Below are 23,445 nucleotides of genomic sequence, written 5' to 3' on the forward strand. Positions count from 1 at the left end.
GGCAGGATGAAGAGCTGGGGGAGATGCAAAGGGACAGGAATGTTTTGGGACAGCGGACAAAGGCGCTTGAAGGGTGGGAAAGGTTGGAGGTGCAGAGCTGGTGAAGGGGGGCGGGACAGGAAGGGGGACAAACCCCTCCCCGGGGCAGGAGGAGCCCGGAGCAGCCCCCGGGGGTGGGGCAGGACAGGGAACCATCCTGTTGTGTAAGGATGGGGAAACTGAGGCACACCCAAGATCAAAGCAGGGCACAGTCACCACCCCCGGGCTCCCGCTGCCCCACACGCAGCCCCACACTCTGCCCCACACACAGCCCCACACGCCGAGTTGGGATTCGCGTTTAATGCCAAGTACAAAGTCACCCAACCATCCCCCCCAACAAAAAAAAAAAAAAAAAAAAAAAAAAAGGAAAAACTTCTAAAATTCTTTCAAAAATAAATTAAAGGGAACGGACGGGTCCCCACCACCCCCTCCTGTCCTGTGCAAAGAGAAAAGAGCCACCCCCTCTGCGCCCCAGGGCCTGAGCCAGGCTCCAGCAAGAAAAGAAACGGGCAAAGCAAGGGGCTGGGGGGGGCCCGGGCGGCAGCCCCTCCACGGTGTGGGGCTGGATGGGGCCATGGGGCAGTGCCAGGGACCCCGAGGGGGGACTCAGGGGGGGCTGGGCAGTTCCCCTCCTCCCCACACTGGCTCCAGCATAAGCTTGGCCCCACTGGAGCAGATGGGGAAACTGAGGCAAGGGGCACCCCCCCGTCCTCCTCCTCCCCAGGCCAGGGCTGACCTTTTCCAGTGTGGGATGTGCCTGCAGCCCCAAGGCCCCCCCACCCACGGGGCTGCTGGATCCAGCCTCAAACTCCCCAGTCCCACACCCCAGGGCTGAGGGGAGGGCAGGGCAGGGGGGCCTCGCCCTGGCATGGTCAGGGAGGGGGCTCCTGCCCTGGCTCCCGGTGTGGGGGGGCCGAGGGAGGTGAAGTGCTGTCAGAAAGGCGACCTATGTACATCCCTGAACGTGGCGGCTCCGTGAGTCCCCTCCCCTGCCCCGGCTGTGCCCGGGGGGGCTCCGGCCCCCCCCTGCGGGCTATGAGGTCTGGCACTGGACGTGCTGGCGCATCCCATCCTCGAAGTCGTCCTCATGGTAGGCCTCGCCGGTGTAGGGCCGCCGGCCGGGCCCGCCGTGCGCCGTGTAGTCGCTGAGCTCCACCTCCTCCGTGTCCTCCGTGGCCATCACCTCCTCCTGCGGCGGGAAGAAGGCCTGGAGCTGGCGCAGGCGGTCGGTGGGGAGCCAGCCTGGCTCGGGGAACTTCACCTGGGGATGGACAGCAGGGTGTGAGGCGCTGGGGCGGCCACGCAAGGGAAAGCCCAGACAGAGGTTGGGAGATGCCAAATCCTCCCCCACCACGCCTTCCAGCTCACCTCGAACTGCAGGATGAGCTTTCCCTTCTGAAAGGGGCTCCTGTAGACGGGCATCCCCTCGTTGGGGATGCACTTCAGGTCCCCGGGCCGGATCACATCACCTGTGGCAGAGCTGAGGGTTCATCCTGCTGCACTGGCAGCTCCTGTGCCCACCCCCCCAAGCTCTCCCGAGCCCCCCTCCCTCACCTGGCGGGGAGGAGACGAGCAGGGTGCGGTTGTCCAGGGTGCGGATCACCTGCCGGCACCCGCACAGGGCGTCTGCCAGGCTGATCTCCCTCCTGACGATCAGGTCATCACCGCTGCGCCGGAAAACGGGGTGTTCCTTCTGGTCCAGGACGATGATGATGTCCCCGGGCTCCAAGCCGGGCACCTGGTCCCCCTCCTCGTGGAAGGTGATTTTCTGCCCGTCCTTCATCCCTGTGGAGGAACACGGGAGGTGGGTCAAGGCACGGGGGGCAGCTCTGGGGTGACCCCACGCCCCGCACGGCCCCCTCTCACCTTTATCCAGGTGCACGCTGAGGATCTTCTTCTCCCGCACGACCTTGCGGCCGTTGCAGGTGAGGCAGCAGTCCCGCGGGCGGATCCACTCGCCCTGGCCCTGGCACTGGGAACACACGGTCTGGATCTGCTGGATCATGCTGGGCCCCAGCTGGTGGATGCGAACCTCCATCCCCGAGCCATGGCACTTGGGGCATCTCCTCTGGGCACCCTCCCGGACCCCGCAGCCTGTGCCGAGGGTGGCAGGGGGTCAGACCAAGGGGTGGGAGGTGCTGTGGTGGACCCCAGCCTCTTGCTGCAGGGGGTAGGGGGTCAGCTGGAGGGGCGGGAGGTCCTGGGGCCCTGCAGCCCCTCACTCACCTCCGCACTTGCGGCAGATGACGTTCTTCTGCAGGGAGAGTTTCCGTGTGGAGCCGTTGTACAGGTCCTCCAGTGACACCGACAGCTGGTGCACCACTGTCTTCCCTGGGCGGAGGGGAGAGCCCGGCTCAGCACCCAGCTCAGCACCATCCTGACGCCATCCCCCATGCCACAGCCACTCAGCATCACCCAGGCCCCCCCAGAGCCAGTCCCGCTCCTTCCTCAGGAATGGTGACAGGGACGCTGACAGCTTTACAGCTTTACAGCTTTACTCAAGGCTGGGCGTCTCCAAGCCTGGATCCTGCCGGCCGCCCCGGGGCAGTGCTGGATCCCCAGCGTGGGCCGGGCACAGCTCCCACCCCAGGGCGCTCAGCCACCCCGCAGCTGCTCCAGCCGGAGCTGCCAGGACGCTTCCCTTGGCCTCGTCCTAATTGCCCTGCTATTAAGTCGTGCCACCTCAGCAAGAAGCGCCCTGGAGAGCGGCCCTGTCCCCGTGACCCAGGCCCAAGGCATCCGGACACTCACCGGGGCGGCCCCGCACGCCCCGCGTCCTGCTGCCGCCCCCGGGGCCCTGCCAGTGACTCAGCCCCAGCCCCGGGGACGGCGGGGGAAAGCCAGGACAGGCACAGGGAAGGGCCCTTTGAAGAGGGGGCAGGTGGAGAAAGTAATGAGGGTGATGAGGAGCCGTGTCTGGCTGCGCGCCGCAGGGTGGGAGGCGGCCCGGGGATCCCTGCAGGGTCCTCATGCCCCCTGAGCCCCCTCCCACCCTAGGGTCCTGTCAGGTTCTTCATCCCCCACCCAGTGCTGTGCTGGGACTTCCACCTCAGGGTCCCATGGGGTCTGTCACACCCTGAGCCAATGGTGTGCTGGGCGCTAACTGGGGGTCCCAGCAGGTCTGTCAGACCCCAGGCCACTGTCACATTGTACCTGGGTGTTAGCCCCTCTCCCACCCCAGGGTCCCACCAGGTTGTCCATCCCCCACCCAGTGCTGTGCTGGGCAAGCCCTCCCAACCCCAGAGTTCCATCAGGTCCTTCACTCACCCAGCACTACCCTGTCTACCAGCCCCCTCCCACCCCGGGGGTCCCAGCAGCCCTCGTCCCCGCACCTCTCCTGTCCGCCCGGCCTCTCATCCTCACTCCCCCTCCGAAGAACAGGTCGAAGATGTCCATGGGGGAGCCGAAGCCGCCGCCGCCGCCACCGCCACGGCCGCCCAGGCCTCCCTCCTTCATGGCCCTCTCGCCGCCGCGGTCGTACAGCGCCCGTTTGTGGGCGTCCGACAGCACCTCGTAGGCCTGGGAGATCTGCTTGAACTGGGGAGGGGAGAGGCGGGGGTGAGGCCGAGGGGGGCAGGCCGGGGGGCGCCGGGGGGCTGCACATACCCGCTCGCCCTCGCTGGGGTTCTTGTCGGGGTGGTAGCGCAGCGCCAGGCGCCGGTACGCCCGCTTGATCTCGTCCAGGCTGGCACCCGGCCGCACGCCCAGCAGGTCGTAGTAGCCCGTCTCCTTCACCATCTTCCTCGCCTTGACGTGCTGGGGAGGGACAGGGACATGAGGATGGGACACCCTGCCCAGCCTGGGACACCCTGACCCTGCCCAGGACACCCTGACCCTGCCCAGGACACCTTGACCCTGCCTGGGACCCCCTGACCCTGCCTGGGACCCCCTGCCCCTGCCCAGGACACCCTCCCTCACAATGCTTTGAACCCCATTCCCCTCCCTGCACGGTCCTGTCTCAGTTTCCCCCCCATCCCCAAGCATTCCATGGGGCAGGGGGTGACAGCCATGTGACAGCCAGGTGACAGCCAGGTGACAGCCAGACCCAGCACGGGGGTCCTGTAAGGAGGGGCGGACCCCAAGGCCGGACCCCACCCCAGGGGGACGCCCCGAAGCCCCTTCCCTGCCGCGGGGACTTCCCAAAAACTTTGATCCTCGTTCCCCTCCCCGCACGGCCCTGCCTCAGTTTCCCCCTCCCCACACCAGCATCCTCGGGGGTCGTGGGCTGTGACATCCCCCTCCCCGGGCGTGAGGGCAGCCAGACCTCGCCGGGGGTCCCGTTAGGAGTTGTGGACCCCGAGGCCGGTGTCGGGGGGTTTCCCGTGTGTGTGTGTCCCCCATACCGATCCATGTGCCACCGCCGATAAGCCCCGCGCGGGGCGGGGACGTGTTTATCTTGCGACACGGGGTGGGGAGCGGGGGGGGGGACACGCGGGGAAGCGCCCGTGACCCGCTTACGGGTAAATAAACGGCACCCACACCGGGCTGGGTCTCCCCCCGCCTGCCCGGAACCCTCGGCGCTGGGTCCGTCCCCCGGGACCCTCGGGACTGCGACACGCTGGGCTGGGGGTGGGACCCCCCCCCGGGGCCGGGTCCAACCCGGGACCCCCCCCGGTCTGGCGGCCCCTCCCGTCGGGGAGTGGGTGACACGGTGACATCCCACTCCCCAGCCGCGATGACACCCACGCCTCACACCGCGAAAGGACCGGGGGGATGGACCGGGACCCCCACCCGGTGCCCACTTTGCGAGGGAAGGGGTGGGGGCGAGGGGAGGTCGCCCCGGATTCCCCTTCCCGGGTGTCCCTGCGAGCCTCCCACACCGCGGCCGCCGCTGACACGGCCGGGGTGGGGCCGGGCGGTCTCCGCAGGGGGTCCCGGGGGTGGGATCGGGGGGTCCCGGGGGTGCTCGGGGTCCCGGGGTCGCCCCCCCTCACTCACCGCCGCCGCCGCTCCGCCGCCGTCTCCGAACTCTCTGGAAGCCGCGGCCCCGCCCCCCGGGGCCGGCCACGCCCCCTCGGCGCCGCTCGCCGCGCCCATTGGCGGAACCGCCCCCTCTGCGCCCGCCCATCCCCGCGCGAACCGCGCGCTGATTGGTCGAGAGGCGTTCCCTGCCGGCTCGGGGGGCGGGGCCGATGTAGCGGCGTCGCGATTGGCTGAGGAGCCGGTCCGAGACCGCTCCCTCCCCGGGGTGGGAGTCTCGGCGCTGATTGGCTGGGAGCGCTCGGCCAATCAGAGGGGAGAGGGGAAGGGGGCGGCCGGCCGGCAGGGGGCGCTGTAGGCCCGTGGGGAGGGGGGACAGGGTGGTCGTGGGGGTCAGAGGGAGATTTGGAGGGTCGGGGGGATTCTGGGGGTCATGGGGGCTAAGGGGAGATAGGGAGCTCGGTGGGGGCAGGGCGTGACCTGGGGGTCCCGGAGAGAATTTCCAGGGAACTCAGGGGTCCTTGGGGGTGGGGGTCCTGGAGGTGTCACAGGGTGGTCGGGGGGGATGGGGGTCGGAGGGGATGGGGGTTCCAGGGAGTGTCACAGGGGGTCCCGGAAGGGTCCCAGGGGTGCTCAGGGGGTCGTGGGAGGGTCACAGGTGGTCAGAGATCAGACTGGGGGTCCCGGGGAGGATCACAGGGGGACCTGAGGGGGCCTGGGGGAGAGTTCTGGGGGTCGCAGGGGGATCAGGGCCGTGAGGGATCCGGGGTGTCTCATGGGGGTCTGGAGGGGCCCCGGGGGATTCTGGGGATCACAGAGGGGGATCGGAAGGAGACTCGGGGTGTTCTGGGAGGTCTGGGAGGTCCCAGGGGGCGGTTCTGGGGGTCATAGGGGGTTTGGGAGGGACCTGAGGGGTCCGGGAGAGGATCCCAGAGGGTTTGAGAGTCCTGGAGGGGTCTGAGGGGTCAGAGGTGGGTTAGAGAGGGTCAGGGGGACACAAGGGGGAGCAGAGGGAAACTCAGGGCATCCTGGGGGAGTCATAGGGGGGTCTTTTGGGATCCCAGAGAGTGGTCCTGGGGGACCCAGGGTGATTAGAAGGGAACCGGGGGTTCCTGGGTAGGCGCCCAGGGCGATCCCGGGGGTTTGGGGGTCCTGAGGGGGCAGAGGGAGGTCTGGTGGGGTCCCGGGGTCCTGGGCGGAGGGGTCAGGGCGTCACAGGGATCTCGGGGAGGGTCACAGGGGAGCCAGAGGGGCCTCGGGGGCATGGAGGGTCTGAGGGATGTCACAGGGGGTCCCAGGAGGATCCCGGGGGGGGGTATCGGGGTGTCCTGGGAGTGTTAGGGGGGTCACAGGGGGTTTTGGGTGGTTTGGGGGTCGTCCCGAGGGACCAGTAGGGGAGAACTGAGGGGGTCTGGGGTCTGAATCAGGGACTGAAATTGGGGACTGGGGTCTGTCCCAGGGGGCCAAGAGTCTGACCTGGGGATCTGGTCTGGGGTCTGAAGGGGGAGGGTCAGGGTCTCTCCTCCCCCCGCCCCACCCAGGGCTGCTCAGGGAGGGGTTTCCATGGCCCCACCCTGGCCCGGGGGGGGGGGGGTCAGTCCTGCCCGGGGGTCCCGGCAGGGATCCCTGGGGCGCCGTGGGGGGGAGGAGGAGCAGGGAGAGCAGGACATGGTGAGGTTTGGGGGGCATAGTGGAGTTTGGGGGGGCACAGGGACTCCCCCTCTCCGTGCTCAGGTCCAGCCCTGCTGGCCCCAACCATGTTTGGCCACTCTGGGCCCCTCTGTGACTCCCGGGGGGTGGGGGGGATGATGGTCCCGTGAGCCTGGAGGTGATAAATCCTCCCCCCACCCCGAAACCCAACCCCAACCAGCAGCTGCTGCCCCACCAGGGGCCAGAGACCCCCGGGGCCACCTGCCCCTGGAATCTGCTTGGAATTCCAGCCAGAGGCTGCAGGCTGGGAGCAGGGTCTGGCAGAGGGTCCCCAAACTGGGCATGGGGTTCCTAAATCGGGAATGGGGTTCCTAAATCGGGAATGGGGTTCCTAAACTGAGCACGTGGTTCCCAAAGTAGGAATGGGGTCCCAAAATGGGAATGGAGTTCCTAAATGGGGCACGTGGTTCCCAAAGTGGGAATGGGGTCCCTAAACTGAGCACACAGTTCCCAGATGAGGAATGGAGTCCCCGGACTGGGAAGAGGGCATCCAAACTGGGAATGGAATCCCCAAGCTGGGATAGGGGCCCCCAAACTGCACGTGGGGTCCTCAAAGTGGGCACGTGGGTCCCAAACTGGGAATGGAACCCCCAAATTGGAAGTGGTCTGTAAACTGGACATAGAGTCCCCAAATGTCACCTGGTCCCCAAATCAGCAATGAGGTCCCCAGAGTGGGAATGGAGTCCCCAAACTGAGAATGGGGTCCCCAAACTGGGCACACAGTTCGCAGTCTGGAAACAGAGCCCTCAAACTGGGCACATGGTTCCCAAACTGGGAATGGAGTCCCCAGACTGGGAGAGAGGTACCCAAACTGGCCACACAGTCCCCAAACTGGGAAAAGGCTACCCAAAGATAGAGTGGGATCCCCAAACTGGGTACACAATTGCCAAACTGGGAATGAGGTCCCCAAACTAGGAATGGGGTCCCCAAACTAGGAACAGGATCCCCAAACTGGGCACATAGTTCCCAAACTGGGAATGGGGTCCCCAAACTGGACACACAATTTCCAAACTTGGATTGGGGTCCCCAAACTGGACACACAGTTCCCAAATTGGGAATGGGGTCCTCAAACTGGGATTGGGGTCCCCAAACTGGACACACGGTTTCCAAAGTGGGAATGGGGTCCCCAAGATGGACACGTGGTTTTGAAACTGGGAATGGGGTCCCCAAACTGGGAATGAGGTCCCCAAACTGAGAATGGGGTCCCCAAACTGGGCACACAGTTTCCAAACTGGGAATGGGGCCCCCAAAATGGGATTGGGGTCCCCAAACTGGACACACAGTTTCCAAACTTGGATTGGGGTCCCCAAACTGGACACACGGTTCCCAAATTGGTAATGGGGTCCTCAAAGTGGGATTGGGGTCCCCAAACTGGACACACGGTTTCCAAACTGGGAATGGGGTCCCCAAGATGGACACACGGTTTCCAAACTGGGAATGGGGTCCACAAACTGGACACACAGTTCCCAAACTGGGAATGGGGTCCCCAAACTGGGAATGAGGTACCCAAACTGGGAATGGGGTCCCCAAACTGGGCACGTGGTTTTGAAACTGGGAATGGGGTCCCCAAACTGGGAATGGGGTCCCCAAGATGGACACGTGGTTTTGAAACTGGGAATGGGGTCCACAAACTGGGAACAGGATCCCCAAACTGGGCACACAGTTCCCAAACTGGGAATGGGGTCCCCAAACTGGGAATGGGGTCCCCAAACTGGACACACAGTTCCCAAATTGGGAATGGGGTCCTCAAACTGGGCACAGAGTCCCCAGACTGGGACCCTGTGGAAGCTGTTTGGGACAAGGAATGCTGGAGCCGAGGGACCTTCCTGTCCCTTCCCGGGCCGGATCCGGTGGCTGGCGGTGACTCAGGACCGGCCACGGTCACATCCTGTCCCCCTCCCCCGTGTGCCCCCGGCCTGGCACGGCGCCCCGAAACCTCCCGTGGGCACCGGGGCTGCAATCCCGGGGCTCAGCAGGTTTGGCCACAGGGGTCGGATCTGGCACCAGAGTCTGGCTGTGCCACCAGGACGGAGCTGCTGCCAGGGCTGGGTCACCCCCCCCGTCCCTGCTGGGGTGTGGATGTGTGTCCCAAAATTAGGGAGGGGGTGCCCTGTCGTTGGTTCATCCCCTTCCGAGCCTGGGGGTTGGGAACATCGCCCCAGGGATTGGGGATCATTGTCCCAGGGACTGGGGGAGCATCGCCCCAGGGGGATTCATTTCCCCGCGGGTGGGGGGGAGCACCGCCCCAGGGACCCCAAAATCCTCCCCGCGTGCTGACGGACGGCCCCAGGCACACATTCCCGGCGGGATTGCCCCCGGGCTCGGCCTCAGGAATCCGCGCCGCCCCGGGGTTGGCAGCAGCTGTCGCAGTGCTGGGGCACGGGCGCTGCTGGGAGGGGGGGGTTGGGGTCGCGACCCGGCAGCTGGGCGAGCCCCCCAAAGCGGGGCAGAGCTGATTATAGCCCGCGGGAGCTATTCCCGGGGCTCTGACCCGGGTGAAGGGCGGGCGAGAGGGTGGCAGAGCCACCCCCCCATGCCCCCGGCACGGCCCTGGGGGTGTCACGGGACGGGACGATGCTGAGGGGGGGTGACGATGCCTCCCTGGGGGGATGCCCGCCGCCCACATCCCTGCTCTGCTCTGGCATGGGGGGCTCCCCAAAGCCCCCCCAAAACCGTGGGGGTTTTGGGGACCCCATCGATTGTCTCCGCAGTGCATCCCCCTCGGGAACAGCCCCGGGCCACCGGTAGCCCCGGCGCGGCTCCTGCTGGCCCACATTTAGCATCTTCTAGGGCTTATTTTGGGGAGGGGGGAGCGGGGGCTGCCCGCGCCCCTCTGGCTGTATTTTTAGTCCTTTCCTTATAAGGTTCCCATGAATTTTGGGAGCTGAGAGCGGAATGAAGTCATCGCTGAGGTCATCCCGTCTCGTCCCCCCCTCCCTGTCCGGCGCGGGCTCACCCCACAGGGAGTTTTTGTGCGGGCTCCATTGAAATCCCCCTCACCCGGCCCGGGAGGAAACAAAACCCTTCCCTGGCTGGCGGGGGGCCAGGCTGCGGGGGGCTGCAGGAGATGGGCGGAGGCTGTGGGGGCTGCAGGGGGTTGTGGGGGCTGCAGGAGGCTGTGGGGGCTGCAGGAGGCTGTGGGGGGCTGCAGGAGCTGGGGGGGTGTCTGTGGGGGCTGCAGGAGGCTGTGGGGGCTGCAGAAGGGTATGAAGGGCTCCAGAGGCTCTTAAAGCTCCAGCCTGGCCAGTCCCTGGCAGCTCCCCCACAGCTGCAGCCCTCAAGACCCCCTGCACCAGCCATGGTGGTTGTACCTGGGCGTGGAGCAGGGCTCAAGGTGGGGTTGGCACTTCCATTTCTCTTTCCAGCCCCCAAAATCACACCCTGTGCCCTCGGGGGATGGGACGGTGGGTGCTGCTCATGTGGCACTTTGGTCTTCCAGGGAAGGTGTGGGTGTGCTTGGTGGGTGTCCAAGCTGCAGCCCCCGTGGGGGAACCTGGACACACCCTGGGGTCATGTTTGGTCCAAACAGGGTCACACTTGATCCCACCGGGGTCACACTCAGTGCTTAGGGGCGCTCCTGGCCCCACTGGGGGGACACTCGATCCCATTGAGGACATGGTCAGTCCCATTTGGTCCTGTCTGGGACACACTCGGTCCCTTTGGGGGTTGATCCTATTGGGGACACACTTGATTCCATTGGGGACACAGTCCCATCAGGGACACACAGTCCTGTCGAGGACACACCTGGTCCCATCAAGGTCACAGTCGGTCCCACCAGGGACACCCTTGTCCTGTCCCTGCTCACTCCCTCGGGCACTTGCCAGGTGTGGATGAACCTCGCTGGGGTTTTGCTCTCCAGGCTGCAGCCCCGGGAGGCTCCAAAGGCTCCAGCAGCCACCCCCACCCCCAGGGTGACTCCCAGACCTCGGCACTTCACCCCATTCTCCTCCTCCTCCTCCTTCTTCTTCTCGCGGGGAGGAAGGGGCTCCCCCTCCCCCCACCATCTGTCCCCCCTCATCACTCTGTCAGCACCGGCTGGAATGTGGATTAATTTCGGGAGGAATGTCACCCCCCGCCTGGCGAAGCCTCGCCCGCGCCATCTCCATCTCCATCTCCATCTCCATCTCCTCCGCAGCATCCTCCACCCTCCTCCTGGCCCAGGGACCCCCGGCTTTGGGGACCCCTAGGGGGGCCCTGGGAGGCTCGGGGTGGGAGCGGGGAGGCTGCTGGAGCTGCTGCCGGGCTGATGCTGCCCAGACGCCTGCAGGGTGTGCTGGGCCGGGGGCTGATTGAACGCAGACTCGGCGCCTGATTAAACTCCTGGGAGGGGGATATTTTTTATTTCGGTGTTTGGAGCCGTTGGAGTTTAACCTTAAAAGGAAACTGTCGCCTCTGGGCAGGGGAGGGGGCCGGGGGCTTTGCACGGAGGAAGGCAGATAAGTGCTGGCTCCTTATCGGTGCCCTGGCTCTGAGCATCCCTGGGCGCTGGCACGAGGACGGGACGGGCTAAATCCGGTGCGTGGGCAAGCGGCGGGGCCAGCCAGGCGGGAGCGGCGCTGAACACACCCGTGGGTGCGAGGCCGGCGGTCCCCAGGGATGCCGTGGCCACCCGGGTCCCCTCGTCCCCTCGCCCGGGGTGACTCAGCCCTTTGCCCGGCATAAAGGAGCCCATTCTTCAACCGGAGCCTCATTTGTGCGGCTCTTCCCGCGCCGTCCCCACGCCCGGCTGCACAACGGGGTGATTGAGGCCCCGGCTCCTCTCACAGCACCCTCCCCCCACGAAGCCCAGCACCCATTGGATGAGGGGGCCAAGATTCGTCTGTCGGGGTCCCCACCGCGATTCCGGGGTTCCCGCAGCTCCCGGGAGCCACGGGCTGTCCCGCGGGCATCGTGCCCAGCCCGGGCAGGAACAGCGGCTGGTGCTGTCGGCTCCTGGCTCCGGGCACTGGCACGGGCACGGGGTGGGCTGGCGTCCCGCCCCATTCCTGCCGGCAGCCCAGGCCGAGGTTGGGAAAATGCCCGGCCAGCAGCGAGCCCTGAGTGGCATCTGCGGGGCCCCGGGGCCGGGGGAGCATCACCTCGGGGGGCTGCCCCTCTCTAGGGGTGGGGAAACGTCACCCTGGGGATGGGGCTGCATCACCCGAGGGGATCTGCATCTCCACAGGAGTGGGGGAGCATCACTCCACGTGTTGGGGGGGCATCGCCTGCCCCAGGGGGTTGCATCACCCTAAAGGTGAGGCCGCGGTGCCCCGGGGATGTGCATTGTCTTGGAGGTGGGGGAGCATCATCCCTGTTCCCAGCCCGTGCTGACTGACAGGACACACACTGCCCCAGGGATAGGGGAGCATCATCCCGGGGAATCTGTCCCCAGTCACGCTGATGGATGGCCCCGAGTGCCATTTCCTAGCAGCGAACAACCTGGAAGTGCAGCCCCCACCCCAAACTGTGCTCTCCCCCACCCCAGCGCTGCTGCCCCCTCCCCTCCCATCCCCCCGGAGTGAGGAGAGCTGGAGCTCTGAGTTGGGAGGATGAGGCTTTATTAAATTAACGTCAGGGCAGCGGAAACATCCAGCTTGGCTCAGCCCCCTTGCCCGCAGGTCGGGGCTGGGGACTCCGGGGTGACGTCACCCCGAGGCACTGAGTCCTGGGGTGCAGCATGGGGGGGTCCCCAGCCTCCAGCTGGCCTTCCTGGGGCAGATGCTGGGGGGGGTGGGGGGCAGAAGGAGAGGAGATTGCAGGGAAGGGGGAAACACAGAGTTTAAATTAAATACAGCCATGGCAACCCACCCAGAGGAGGCTCAAAATGAGCTGGGGGGTCCCAAAGCAAGCATGCGAATTTTTTTGGTGGGGGAAGGGGGGAGGGGAAGGGGAGGCTGTGGGGTAAAAGAGAGCTTGGTGGTTCTTCACTCTGAAAAGGGGTGCAAAAAATCCACACAAACACGTTAAAAACCGTAAGGAGGCGGGGAAGCATTAGGAGGGTGGGTGGGGGAAATGGGAGGGTGCTGGGCCATGGCAGGGAAGGGGCTGCAGTGGGGAGGGCACTGTCACTCGTCCCCCGAGGACCAGGGCTCCTGCTCGGCTCTTAGGCGACACGCTGGTGGCTGGTCAGCTGTGAGGCACAGGACATCCTCCCCGAGGGCAGGGGGCACGGTGTCTGCTCCGCCGTGTTTGCCCCAGGGGGTGCCATCGCCCAGCTTGGCCGTGCCGGCGTCTCGGGGAGCGAGGGACTCAGCTGGTGTCACCACGGAAGGGTCTGCGGTCCCCGAGGGGAACTCCCGCGCCGGGGCCATGCTGGCGATGCCGTTCAGCACCTCCTCGGTGAACTCGGCCAGGTCCTCCAGACTGGCCTCCCGGTGCAGCCCGTTCGCAGCCTGAACCCGACCCTCCGTGCCCGGCGCCGCCTCTCCCGGCACCTCCTGCACCGTCGGCTCCTCCTCACTGGATGAGGCGGGCGAGGAGTCCTCCCCAGCATCCCGGGGGAGTTCGGTCCTGCCAGGACCCTGCTGCCCTCCCTCGGCCGCCCTCGCCCCCATCACCAGCTCCTGATTGAACTCCAGGGCCTGCTCCACTATTTCCAAAATATCGGAGTCCTTCATGACGTCCACTGGCGCCTTTGCAGGGAGGACAGGCGTGTCAGGGGTGTCCGTAATCACCTCTGGAAAACCTCCCTGCTCCAGTGCAGAGCCCGGCCGGGGTGGGTCGGCCTCAGGGGCCTGCTCCTCCCCTGCTGAGGGAAGATTGTCACCCTCTGCTACTTCTTCCCCCACGGGTGGTTGCTCATCCGACGGCTGCTCCGCCTGCTCAGGCATTGCCTGGGCCTGGAGCTCTGCCGGAGGGGTGGCCTCGGCTGTGTCATGGTGAGCCATGCCAGGCTCATCCTCATCCACCTCCTGCTCCTCCTCCTGCCCCACCAGCCCCAGGCTGCAGGCTGGGAGTGCTGTGGCTCCACTGACATCGCTCTCCAGCTCGACTGTGCCCTGGAGCTCCTCATCCAATTCAGCAGCCAAACCCTCAGAGTGCTCGGGTCCCTCCTGTGCTCCGGTGCCCGTGGCACCCTGGGCTGGCTGGTCAGTGCCTCCTATTGATGGTCCCATGGCCTCGGGGCAGCTGGGATCTGCTTCAGGCATAGCTGGGCCTTCCTCCAGCTCAGCAGTGTCATCCTCCTCCTCATCCTGTGGCATCTCAGGTTCTCCTGTGGGCACCTCCACGTCTTCTTCTGTGGGCACCTCCACGTCTTCTTCTGTGGGCACCTCCATGTCTTCTACTTCCCCAGCAGAAATCTCAGGTTGCTCTTTGCCTTCTGGCACTGGAGATGCTTCTCTGGGAGCTCCCAGGTCACCTTGGCTGCCTTCAGTTGCTTCCACTTTAATTTCTTCAAAGTCCTCGGAGATCTCGAGCTTCCTCCGAGCTGGACACCTCTTGGCTGGGAGCGGAGACCATGAAATATCCTTCCTCCTCCTCAGCACCTTCTGCCACAGGGGCCACCTCTGCCTCTGCCTCTTCTTCAGGGCTCTCTGGCATGGTGGGAGTCAGTGGCTTGTCCCTCCCTTCCAGCCACCCTTCCCCCTCTGGAGCGGTTCCAGTCACAGGGTCTGGCTCCGTGGTCTCCTCGATCTCAGGTGGGGTTTGGCTGGGTGCACCCCCAGCCAGCATCTCCCCCTCGTAGAGGTGCAAGGGTGTGCTGTCTGGCAGAGTGTCCTCCAGCTCCACCCTCCTGCCGGTGCCTGGGGCGGGTTCCGAGTCTCCCGACCTCCCGAAATCCTCCTCCACCCACTCGCCGCTCTCTGTGCCCTCCCCCGACACCTCCTGTCGTGCCAGGAGGCCGGAGCTGCTGCTCTCTGGCTGCCCCAGCTCTGAGCTGAGCTCCTCTTCAGTATCCTCACCCTGCACCTCCCACGGCTCCTCCAGAGCCTCAGCTGGCTCCTGGCTGTCCCCTTGCCCCGGGGCACGTGGGGTGGCTGGGTCAGGCTGCCCTGTGGTGCCCTCCTGCTCCTCCCCTGCCAGCTCCGGTGCTGGCTCAGCCTCTGGCAGTGGCTGCTGCTGGCTCATCCCCTGGCTCTTGGCATCTTCTTCATCGTCTTCCTGGGTTTCCTCCAGCTCTGCTGGTGGTGTGCCATCTCTCTCCTCACTTTCCAGCCTTCCTGTGCTGGACGGGGTGTCATCCGCCCAGGCTGGCTCTTCTGTGCCCAAAGCCCCCTCCGTGTCCTCTGCTGTCACCTCCCAGTCCTCTGGACAGGGCTCTTGGCCATTGCCATCATCCTCCTTACCCCAGGACTCCTCTTCCAGCTCCAGCTCCTCCTGTTCCCCCCCGTCTTCCACAGAAGCTGCTCTGGCTTCCTGCAGGTCCTCGGGCTGCTCTGGGGCTCTGCTCTCCCACTCCAGGGTGTCACCTCCTGCAGCCTCTCCTGCCTCGGGATCCTCTTCTTTCTTGGGGTCCTCTCCTGCCCCAGGATCCTCTCCTGCCTCAGGGTCTTCTCCTGCCCCAGGGTCCTCTCCTGCCCCAGGGTCCTCTTCTGCCCCAGGGTCCTCTCCTCCCATCATCTCCCTGCTGGCTTCTCCCTTTTCTCCCTCACCATCTTTCACTCTGCCTGTGTCCTCCCCTCCCACAGCATCTTCTTCAGCTCCTGATGAAGCCTCCTCTGCTGGGATGGCCTCGTGGACACTTGAGGGTTCCTGCTCTGGGCACAGCTCCTGTTCCCTTTCCTGCTCTGCAACCTCTGTCTCACTCACAGTCATTTTCTGATGCTCAGACTTTTCCTGCTCTACATCAACAAAGTCCTCTTCCAGGTGACTCTTTGTGGGTGAAACCAAGTGGCTTTCCACGAGGACAGCCTGAACAGCTTCCACTTCCCTGTCTGGGGACTCCTCCTCTGGCTCATCCCCTCCTTCTCTGTGGAAATCTCCATCCTCCTCGCAGGGACTGTGGGGTCCCCTCTCTTCCTCATCTTCTGAGGGTTGTGATGGCTCTGTGCTTGGGGTGTCTTCCCCATCCTCCTCTCGCTCTGGTTCTTCCCAGCTGGTCACTGTCTGTCCAGGACCACTCACATCCTCTTCCTGGACCTCTGCTCCTGGATCCCTTGGGCTCAGCACAGCAGGCACCTCCTCCTCCTCCTCCTCCTCCTCCCACGCTCCCTGCTCTTCCCGGCTCACTGTGTCACTCAGAGAATCGGCCGTGCCCAGTGGGGACGTGGCTCTGTCCCCCGGGGTGCTGCTCTCCACCCCCAGCCCCTGGAGCTTGGCTTCCCCAGCTTTCTCCTCCACTTCGGGGCCATCGCCGTCCTCAGGGCCCTCGGTGGGGTCTTGCCCTTCCCCTGCCCCCTCTACCACAGCCCCATCACAAACCTCTGCGGGGACAACGGGGCTGGGGGCACGGGCATCCTGCGGGGCCCACGTGGCGCTGAGGGCGGGCTCTTCTTGGGGCTGAGCCTCCTCTTCCATCTCCTTGAGCGCGTCCTCCAGGGCCTCGCTGACCAGCTGGGCCGGGTACTGCAGGCTGCGGGTGGGGCCCGTCCCCGGGGACTTCACGCCGTCCTCGGGGGTCTCCGTGGTGGCTCCAGGCAGGGGATGCTCCGTCCCTTGGCTCGTCATCCCCCCGGCTCCCCCCGGCCAGGCAGGACCCTCTGCCCCCGGGCTCCTCGGCTCCGGTGGGGAGGGGCTGGGGGGCTCTGGGGACAGAGGAGGGGCGGCTTTGCCGGGCTGGGAGGGGCTCGCTGTGGGGCACCCGGGGGCACCCGGACCCCCAACCCTGCCAGCAGCTGCGCCATGGAGGACCGAGCTGATTTTCTGGAGCTCCCTGGCACTGGCGCTCTGCAATTTGGGTGTCAGGGTGTCGCTCTGAGGTTTCACCGGCTGGGCCCTCCCCTCTGCCCTGGGGAAGACAGAGGGGCTGGTGCAGTGGTCCCGGGGCAGCAGCCACCTGGGCTCGGGGCTCGCTGGTACCAGTTTGCTGCTGCTGCTGTTGCTCACCTCCAGTTTGAGATCTGCGAAGAGGGAGTTGGAGCGGTGAGCGGCTCGAGAAGCTGCTCCGCGGCTCCCTCAGCCCTCCCCCTGCCGCCTGGCAGCCTCTCGCTGCCCCCTCTCCTATTTTTAAACAACCCCTTCGTGGAAAGTGGGAAATTCCTCCCTCTTGAGTGCAGCGGATGCTGATGTTCCCTGGGGATTTGGCATCAGGCCGGGACAATGCTCTGTCCCGGCTGCAGCTCACAGTCGGGTCCTGCTGCTGGGGAAAGTGTGCAGGTGGGAGGCTTTCCTCGTCATTTTATTTTGGAGGAAAAAGGAAATGCTCAACTTGTTACCGCAGCCCGCTGTCCCGCTGGGCGGATCTGCTCCTGCCCTGCCCGTGCAGGGCAGGCATTAAAAAAAAAAGAGGCAAAGAAGCAGATAAGCCTTATCTGGGGCTGAGAGCCCCGTGCCAGGAGCCCCCCCAGGGCCGCTGTTCACACCTTCCTATCTCAGCCAGGAAACCGCTGCCAGGAAAACGCAGGAAAATGTGCCTATATCCAGCCTCAGCCCCCCCGAGCCCCGCCCCAGGGAGACACAGTGGCGGTGCAGGGGCTGGCTCTGGGGGTCCCTTACCTCGCACGCCGTTGGCCAGCCTGAATTCCCCGGCTGGCATCTGCAGACGGGTGCTCTCTGCTTCCAGCAGCGTCCTGCGGGGAGAGGAGAGCGGTGGGTGCTGCAGGGTGGGCGCTGCACGGTGGGTGGGTGCTCCCTGTGCACCCCCAGCTCACCCTGCTGGGCTAAGACAGGTGAGGGAGTAGGTAAACTGAGGCACGGAGGGGCTACAGATGGTTGTGCTGCCCTGTCACGGCTCGGTGAGGGGACGGGGGGGGACCGGAGGAGCCCCCTCGCTCCTGTCTCCCCTCCCATCCCCCCGTGGCCGGGATTAGTGTACTCGCAGGGTGACATCATGCTCTGCCGGGGAGGCCCCTCGCCTGGGCTGGGACAGCCCCTATTCTCATGCTAATTGTCCCCCCCGTCCCTGGCAGGCGGCCTTTGTGTGGGGCCATCTGGAAGGGCCGCAGAAGGGGCACAGGGCTACCCCTACCGAGACCTCCCTTGTGCCCCGAGACCCTCCTGTGCCCGCCGAGGTTCGGGCCCGGCTCCCTGCGTGTTGGGGAAGCTCCCCCCGGGGCCCATTCCCGGCGGGAGCCTCACCTGTAGGTCGCCACTTCCAGGCTGAGGGACATCTTGAGGTGCATGAGCTGCTGCCTGTCCTCCAGCACCCGCGCGATCTGCACCCGCAGGCTCTGCTGCTCCTGCTCCAGGGCCTCCATTGCCAGCTGTGGGGGCAGCACAGGGCGGGTCAGGGAGCCTCAGGTTCACCTGAGCCCTGCTGGTCCCTGCCGACCCGGGACCAGGCAGGTGGATCATCCCCTCGGGATGCTGCGGGGAGAGGAGTCCTGGGCGCTGGATTTTAGCCCGGGGGGGGTGCTGAGGATGGGGCGAGGAGAGGGGCAGGGCTGAGAGGCGATGGGGAAACGGCTGCTGGAGGGGGAGCAAAGGCCGGGGCGGGGGGGGATTTGGTACTGTGGGGCGCCAGCGTGGGAAAGAACCAACTTTTGAGTGAGCAACCAAAGCCGCAGCACCCTCTGCCCTGAGACACCAATGGCTGATCCCGGGACCTGGAACAAAGAGAGACCCTTCCCCGGGCAGCGTTCACGCCATTCCCACATTTCCAGCCCCCCCTGCCTCCACCTCCCTCTGCTGAATCACTTTTGCAGCTGTTGAGTTGCAGCTGCAGCAAAGTCGGTCGGAGTTTATCCTGCCCACAATCCCCACCCCCCCGTTGCCTGCACCCCGCTGCCTGCACCCCCTGTCAGGGGGCCACGGGAAGGGGCTGCCTCTCCCCAGGGACCCTGGCCCTGGAGCCCAGCAGGACGTGGAGCAGCAGCCTCGGGCAGCTGTTGGGGACGTCTCTGGGTGCTGCTTCCCTACAGTGGGGGTGGCCCAGCTCCCTGTTGTGATGGGGACAGGGATGTCCCCAAGCTGCTCTGCTCAGTCTCCCACCCTCCCCAGCTTCATCTCCCTCTGCAGCTCCTCCAGGGCCACAGCCCATCCCTGCCCTGGGGTTTGCTCCCTCATCTTGCCTTCTCCCATCTGTCTCCCCCATCCCTTTGCTGGAGGGGGTGTGTGTGCCCTGAGCCTCCTCCCAGGCACCCACAGCCCCCCATTCTCCCCTTCCCCAGGGTCCCAGTGCCTCCCCACCACCCTCACTCACCTGGAACTTCTCTGCCTCCCCACGCTGCTCCTGCCACTGCTGGGCCAGGCTCTCCTCCAGCATCTCCTTCCGCGCTTTGAGCCCCGCCAGGTCCTTCTCCAGGTGCTGCAGCTGCAACTGGCTCTGATGGTTGTCCTCCACTGCTTTCCACAGGTTCTCCTTGGCCTGGCACAGGGAGCCCTCCAGCTGCGACACCTCCGCCTTGTAGGTCTCCACTGCCCCTTTCCAGATCTCCGAGAGCCTCTTGGAATAGTCCTCCACCTCCACGGGCTGGAATGCCACCGGGGCACAGCGGAAGCTCTCCAGGCTCTGGGAGTAGCTGGTGATCTCCTGGTCCAGCCCCGCTTTCTCCTCCTCGTGCACCTCAAGCAAGGCTTCCACCTCCTTCTGCAGCTGCACGGCTCTCTCCTTCAGCCAGATCTGTGCTCTCCTCTCCTCCTCCAGCTCCTTCCTGCTCAAGGACAGCTGCTTCTTGGCCTCCTCTCGGGCTGCCTGCTCCTTCTGGCACCTGCTTTTCACCTGCTGGACCTCCTCGTAGAGGTTGTCCCTGGCCAGCTCTGCCGTACACTTCTCTCTGAAGGCGCGATCCAGCGCATCCCGCAGGGCTCGCAGCTCCTCCTCGTACTTCCCCCGCCACGAGTCCCCGGCAGGGCTACCCTTGGCGCTCTGGATTTCAGCTCGCAGCACCTCGTTCTCCTCCTCCAGGAACTTCACGCGCGCCAGATACGCCTCCAGCCGCTTGTTGAGGTCCCACATCTGCAGCGATTCCTCTCCCAGGGCTCTCGCCCCGGCGAAACTTTCCGTGCTCAGCATCGGCGCTGCCGGAGGGTGCCGGGGCTCTGGGGCCGGCACTGCCAGAGGAAGACGCCGGGGAGGAGGATGCCGGGGAGGATGCCGAGGCTCTAGAGGAGAGGGAGGGCAGGGAGGGAAGTGAGTGGCTGAGAGCAGAGGGGAGCACAGCTATTCATACTCTGCGAGGACGAGTGGGAGGCCCCCGAGACCCGGGCGAGCAGCCGGGTTTAACTCTTGCACAGCCGGGCTGGCTGCAGCCCACGTGGGCTCGACGCTGAGCTCTGCTCCAGCACCGTGATGTCGCAGCCCTGGGGAGGGGCAAGGTGTTCCTTTACACTTTGGGAGGGTGACCTGAGGGTTTGGATCCTCCCCCGGCGTGGCTTGACTGGGAATGCCCTCCCCAAAGCCCGAGTGCGATACCAGGGAGTTGGAGGGCTGCCGTGGGGCTCGGCGTGGAGCTTGGGAGATGGCCAAGGGCAGTTGGCAGATGCCCATCCCGGAGGGCTTGGCTGCAGCGTCCCTCCCTCCGCAGTGTCCGGCCGGCCCCGTGCTCTGAGACCCGGGTGCAGGGGAGCCCAGGAGGAGCCCACCGAGGGTCTCCCAGTCCTGGGGAGGTGATGGCTGCACCGAGAACACCGGTGCCACTCGGGACGCGGGGCTCTTTTGGGCTCAGCACAAACCACGGTGCCCGGGGATCCATCCGAGAGGAGAGAGGGAGAACCACCTTAGGGGACAGTGGGGGGACACGGAGTGCCATCCCAGCCACCCCTGTCTTCCTCCGACCCCCCACCCCCACCCAGCGGTGGAGCTGCATCCAGCTGCGTCCAGCTGCATCCCTCCTTCTCTCCAGATGTTGGCGGTGGGATATGCCGAGCGCAGCCGGGAGCCCGACGGGAGCTGCTCCGCCGGCAGCCTCCGAAACTTGGCAAGCGCCGGCTCAGCGTTTGATTTCCTTCACAGCTTCCACCCGCACGGTCAAGCCGTCACGGTCGGGATAAGAATCGCTTCACGGGGAGCGTTTGGGGATTAGGAGTTTTGATTTTTTTTATTTTTTTTTTTTAATTTTTCCCAGCTGATTTATCTGGGGGAAGGGGGGCGAGCTAGCAAAGAGGAGGAGATTTAAAAATTCCAACTCGGGAGGTTTCTGTGAACAAAAGAGGCAGGAAAACATCACTTGGGGAGAGACTTGTTGCCAGCTTTCTCCCGGTCCTCCCTCTCCCGAGAGACGGTGTTTTTTTTCCCACAGGAGGGTGCGTGCTCTGTCCTCACCATGGCAAGGAGGACAAGAATGTCCCCTCCCGAGCTGTCCCACGGGAGAGGTTCCAAACGAGAGTTTCTGGAGAGACAAGCAACAGTCCCCTCTGCTGGCAAAGGACGCCCAGAGCCACCCAGAGAAGTCCCCGAGCTCCTCCCAGCCTCGAACCACCCGGGAGCTGCTGGGGGCCCCCGACACCGCCCACATCTGGGAGCAGCAGTCACGGAGTCCCAGCACCCGGCTTTCCCCTGGTGCCTGGATGGTGGGCAAGGGGGAATGACCCGGCTCGGGGGTCCCCAAAGGCATTGCCTTTCCGGCTCATCTCCGGCCAGACATCCTGTCTGGCTCCCTGGCCCCGGCTCTGCTTTGCCTCTCACAGCCAGGACTGAAAGGCCATTAAGGAGCACAGGGAGCTCTGAGGTCGGATAATTCACCCGGGGTCCCCGGAGCCCCGGGCAGCAGTGGGGGGTGAAGCCTTGCTGTGTGTCTTCATCCTCCCCCTCTCCATTTCCACAGCTCATCTGCTCCAGAGCTGGCCATTCCCACTGCTTGGCTGCTCCCACTCTCCTCCTCCTGGGCTGTCCAGAAGCCTGCAGGGTGTCCAGGTGCCCCTGGGGTGGCTGGGTGCCCCTAATATTGGTGTCTGACACAAGACAGCCCCCAGTGCCTGTGGTTACTCCCTTCTGGGAGGGAGTGTTTCCCTCCTCCCTGGCCTTACTCCCCCTTCCTCCTCATACTTTTGCTTTGGATTCCTCACTGTGCCCAGCCCCACTCCCTCAGCCAGCACCAGGGCTTGGTGGGACAGAGCAAATCCTGCAGCCCAAGGAGGACTCGGGGTCCCCAGGGGTGCTGGGGGTCCTGGGGCCTCCCTGCCTTGGGGAGAGCTAGGGGGCACCCTGAGGTGGGCGTGTCTGTGTATCCCTTCCTTCTGCTGGGTGCTCGGGTTTGGGAGTGACTTGGGATGGGGTCATCTGTGTCCCTGGGGAACACTGGGGGTCAGGACCCCCTGGGATGGGGTCTCTGTGTCCCTGGGGAACACTGGGGGTCAGGATCCCCTGGGATGGGGGTGTCTGTGTCACTTGGGGGGGGTGCTCAGGATCAGGATCCCCTGGGGTGGGGATGTCTGTCCCCCTGTCCCCGTGGGGTGCTCAGGGGGGGGCGTTCAGCATCAGCAGAGGTTTTGAGGGGGCAGCAGCTTTGAGGGTGCTCCAGCCCTGCTGCCTCAGTGGGTGGGGGCTGGTGAGTGCTGTCGAGCCTGGCACAGGGTGCGTGACAGCAGCTGGTACGTGACTTCAAGCAGGGCTGGAGGAGGAGGAGGAGGAAGCACAGCTGGGCACTGAGGCCCTTCCAGGCTGGACACAGCTGGGACTTGGTGGGGGGGTGCAGCTGTGGGAGTCCCCATGAGGCTGGGATCCTTTTCCATGCCCTTGGCTGCTGGAGCTGGGCCTGGGAGGTCCCCTGCACCTCTGGAACTGCAGGCAGGGATGGATATTCTCTGGTGTCTAACAAGGGTTAGACAATACCTGCTGCTGTCTTGCTTCTCTCCCTTCTCCCCTGCCCATTCCAGGAGCTGGATGTCCCAAGGGCCTTGCTCCAGTGACCAAAAGGGACCAGGAGGGACCAGGAGGGAAGGAGCTGGCAGAGCAGCAGCCCTGGAAGATTTACTCTGAGCCAGCAAGGAAACCCCAGGCACGCCGGGAACATTTGTTCCCAATTAGGATGGGGGATGCTCCTCCCTGAGCAGGCACTCCGCGGTTCCCCCGGCCTCCAGCCCGTTCCCACAAAAGCTCCTGGTGCAGGATGTGACCTCATGGCTCAGGTTTTTGGGGGGCAGAGGCTGGGGCAGCCTGTGGGTTTCACCCCTGCCCGTGCCGGTGCCCGTGGCAGCCCCTGCTCCGCGGTGCAGATGCCTGCAGGGCAGAGCTCTGCAGTGTGTGTGTGTGTGTGTCCCCACCGGAGGAGCATCACCCGCTGCACTCGTATCCCCCACCCAACTGCTCCGCTAACGAGACCGTCTCTGCCGCCTGCAATTATTTCCCAGGGCGACGAGTGATTAATTCTGCTCAGGAGCTGCGGCTTTCTGCAAACTCACCCGAGCAATTCCCTGGCAGGCTCCGCGCCAGCCCCCCCCAGTCCCTCCCCGGGCGGGGGATGCTCCGTGCCAGGGAAAGTTTGAGCGAGATCTGGTTAAAAAAAGCCCCAGTGCCAAAGCTGTCCTTCTGCCAAGGGGCTTGGGTCTGCAGATGCCCCAGGACCCCACTGAGGTGCCCAGGTCCCCACACATCCCTCCAGGAACAAGCATTCAAGCCTAAAGATGCATAAATTATCCTGGCGTGAATTAACCCTGCCATGGACGCAGGCGGGTAAACTGAGGCACGGCACGTCTGTCTGCTGGACCAAGCCAGGCTGTGAGTGCTGTGCCGGGGGGTGGCATCTGCCTGCTCCCAACACACTTTTGGGGCTGGCGAAGGGTCCCCCCGGCCCCCGGATGGTGCCTTCACCCACTGTG

The 23,445-nt window shown here is 65.1% G+C and overlaps 2 protein-coding genes across 3 annotated transcripts; both read right to left on the bottom strand.

Moving 5' to 3' along the window:
* Positions 1-324: 324 nt before the first annotated feature.
* Positions 325-5,037, bottom strand: LOC126646479 (dnaJ homolog subfamily A member 1-like). Of its 2 annotated transcripts, XM_050327852.1 has the most exons (8): positions 4,978-5,037; positions 3,646-3,795; positions 3,372-3,576; positions 2,266-2,370; positions 1,906-2,133; positions 1,594-1,824; positions 1,408-1,508; positions 325-1,300 (listed from the first exon to the last, which is right to left on the bottom strand). In XM_050327852.1, the coding sequence occupies exons 2-8, from the start codon at positions 3,775-3,777 to the stop codon at positions 1,073-1,075; spliced, it is 1,230 nt and encodes a 409-aa protein (XP_050183809.1). In that variant the 5' UTR covers positions 3,778-3,795; positions 4,978-5,037; the 3' UTR covers positions 325-1,072. The 2 variants fall into 2 exon arrangements, with proteins under 2 accessions (XP_050183809.1, XP_050183808.1); XM_050327851.1 differs by having other exon boundaries at positions 3,372-3,795.
* Positions 5,038-12,204: 7,167 nt separating this feature from the next.
* On the bottom strand, positions 12,205-19,753 carry NES (nestin). The gene is given in 5 exon segments (XM_050327828.1): positions 12,205-14,069; positions 14,071-16,649; positions 17,245-17,318; positions 17,827-17,951; positions 18,890-19,753. Coding segments are annotated over 5 exon segments (4,947 nt in total). The 5' UTR covers positions 19,703-19,753; the 3' UTR covers positions 12,205-12,713.
* Between the last annotated feature and the right edge of the window lie 3,692 nt (positions 19,754-23,445).

The sequence above is a fragment of the Myiozetetes cayanensis genome, unplaced genomic scaffold (genome assembly GCF_022539395.1).
Source record: "Myiozetetes cayanensis isolate MyiCay16 unplaced genomic scaffold, myiCay2020 scf35, whole genome shotgun sequence".
NCBI classification, from domain to species: Eukaryota; Metazoa; Chordata; class Aves; order Passeriformes; family Tyrannidae; genus Myiozetetes; species Myiozetetes cayanensis.

Bases quoted from the DNA above. Each gene is read 5' to 3' on its own strand.
- LOC126646479 (XM_050327851.1), bottom strand. From the start codon at position 3,777: ATGGTGAAGGAGACGGGCTACTACGACCTGCTGGGCGTGCGGCCGGGT. The intron at 1,509-1,593 runs GTGAGGGAGGGG...GCTCTGCCACAG, and splicing joins GCTCGTCTCCTCCCCGCCAG to GTGATGTGATCCGGCCCGGG. The intron at 1,301-1,407 runs GTGAGCTGGAAG...GTCCATCCCCAG, and splicing joins AGCTCATCCTGCAGTTCGAG to GTGAAGTTCCCCGAGCCAGG.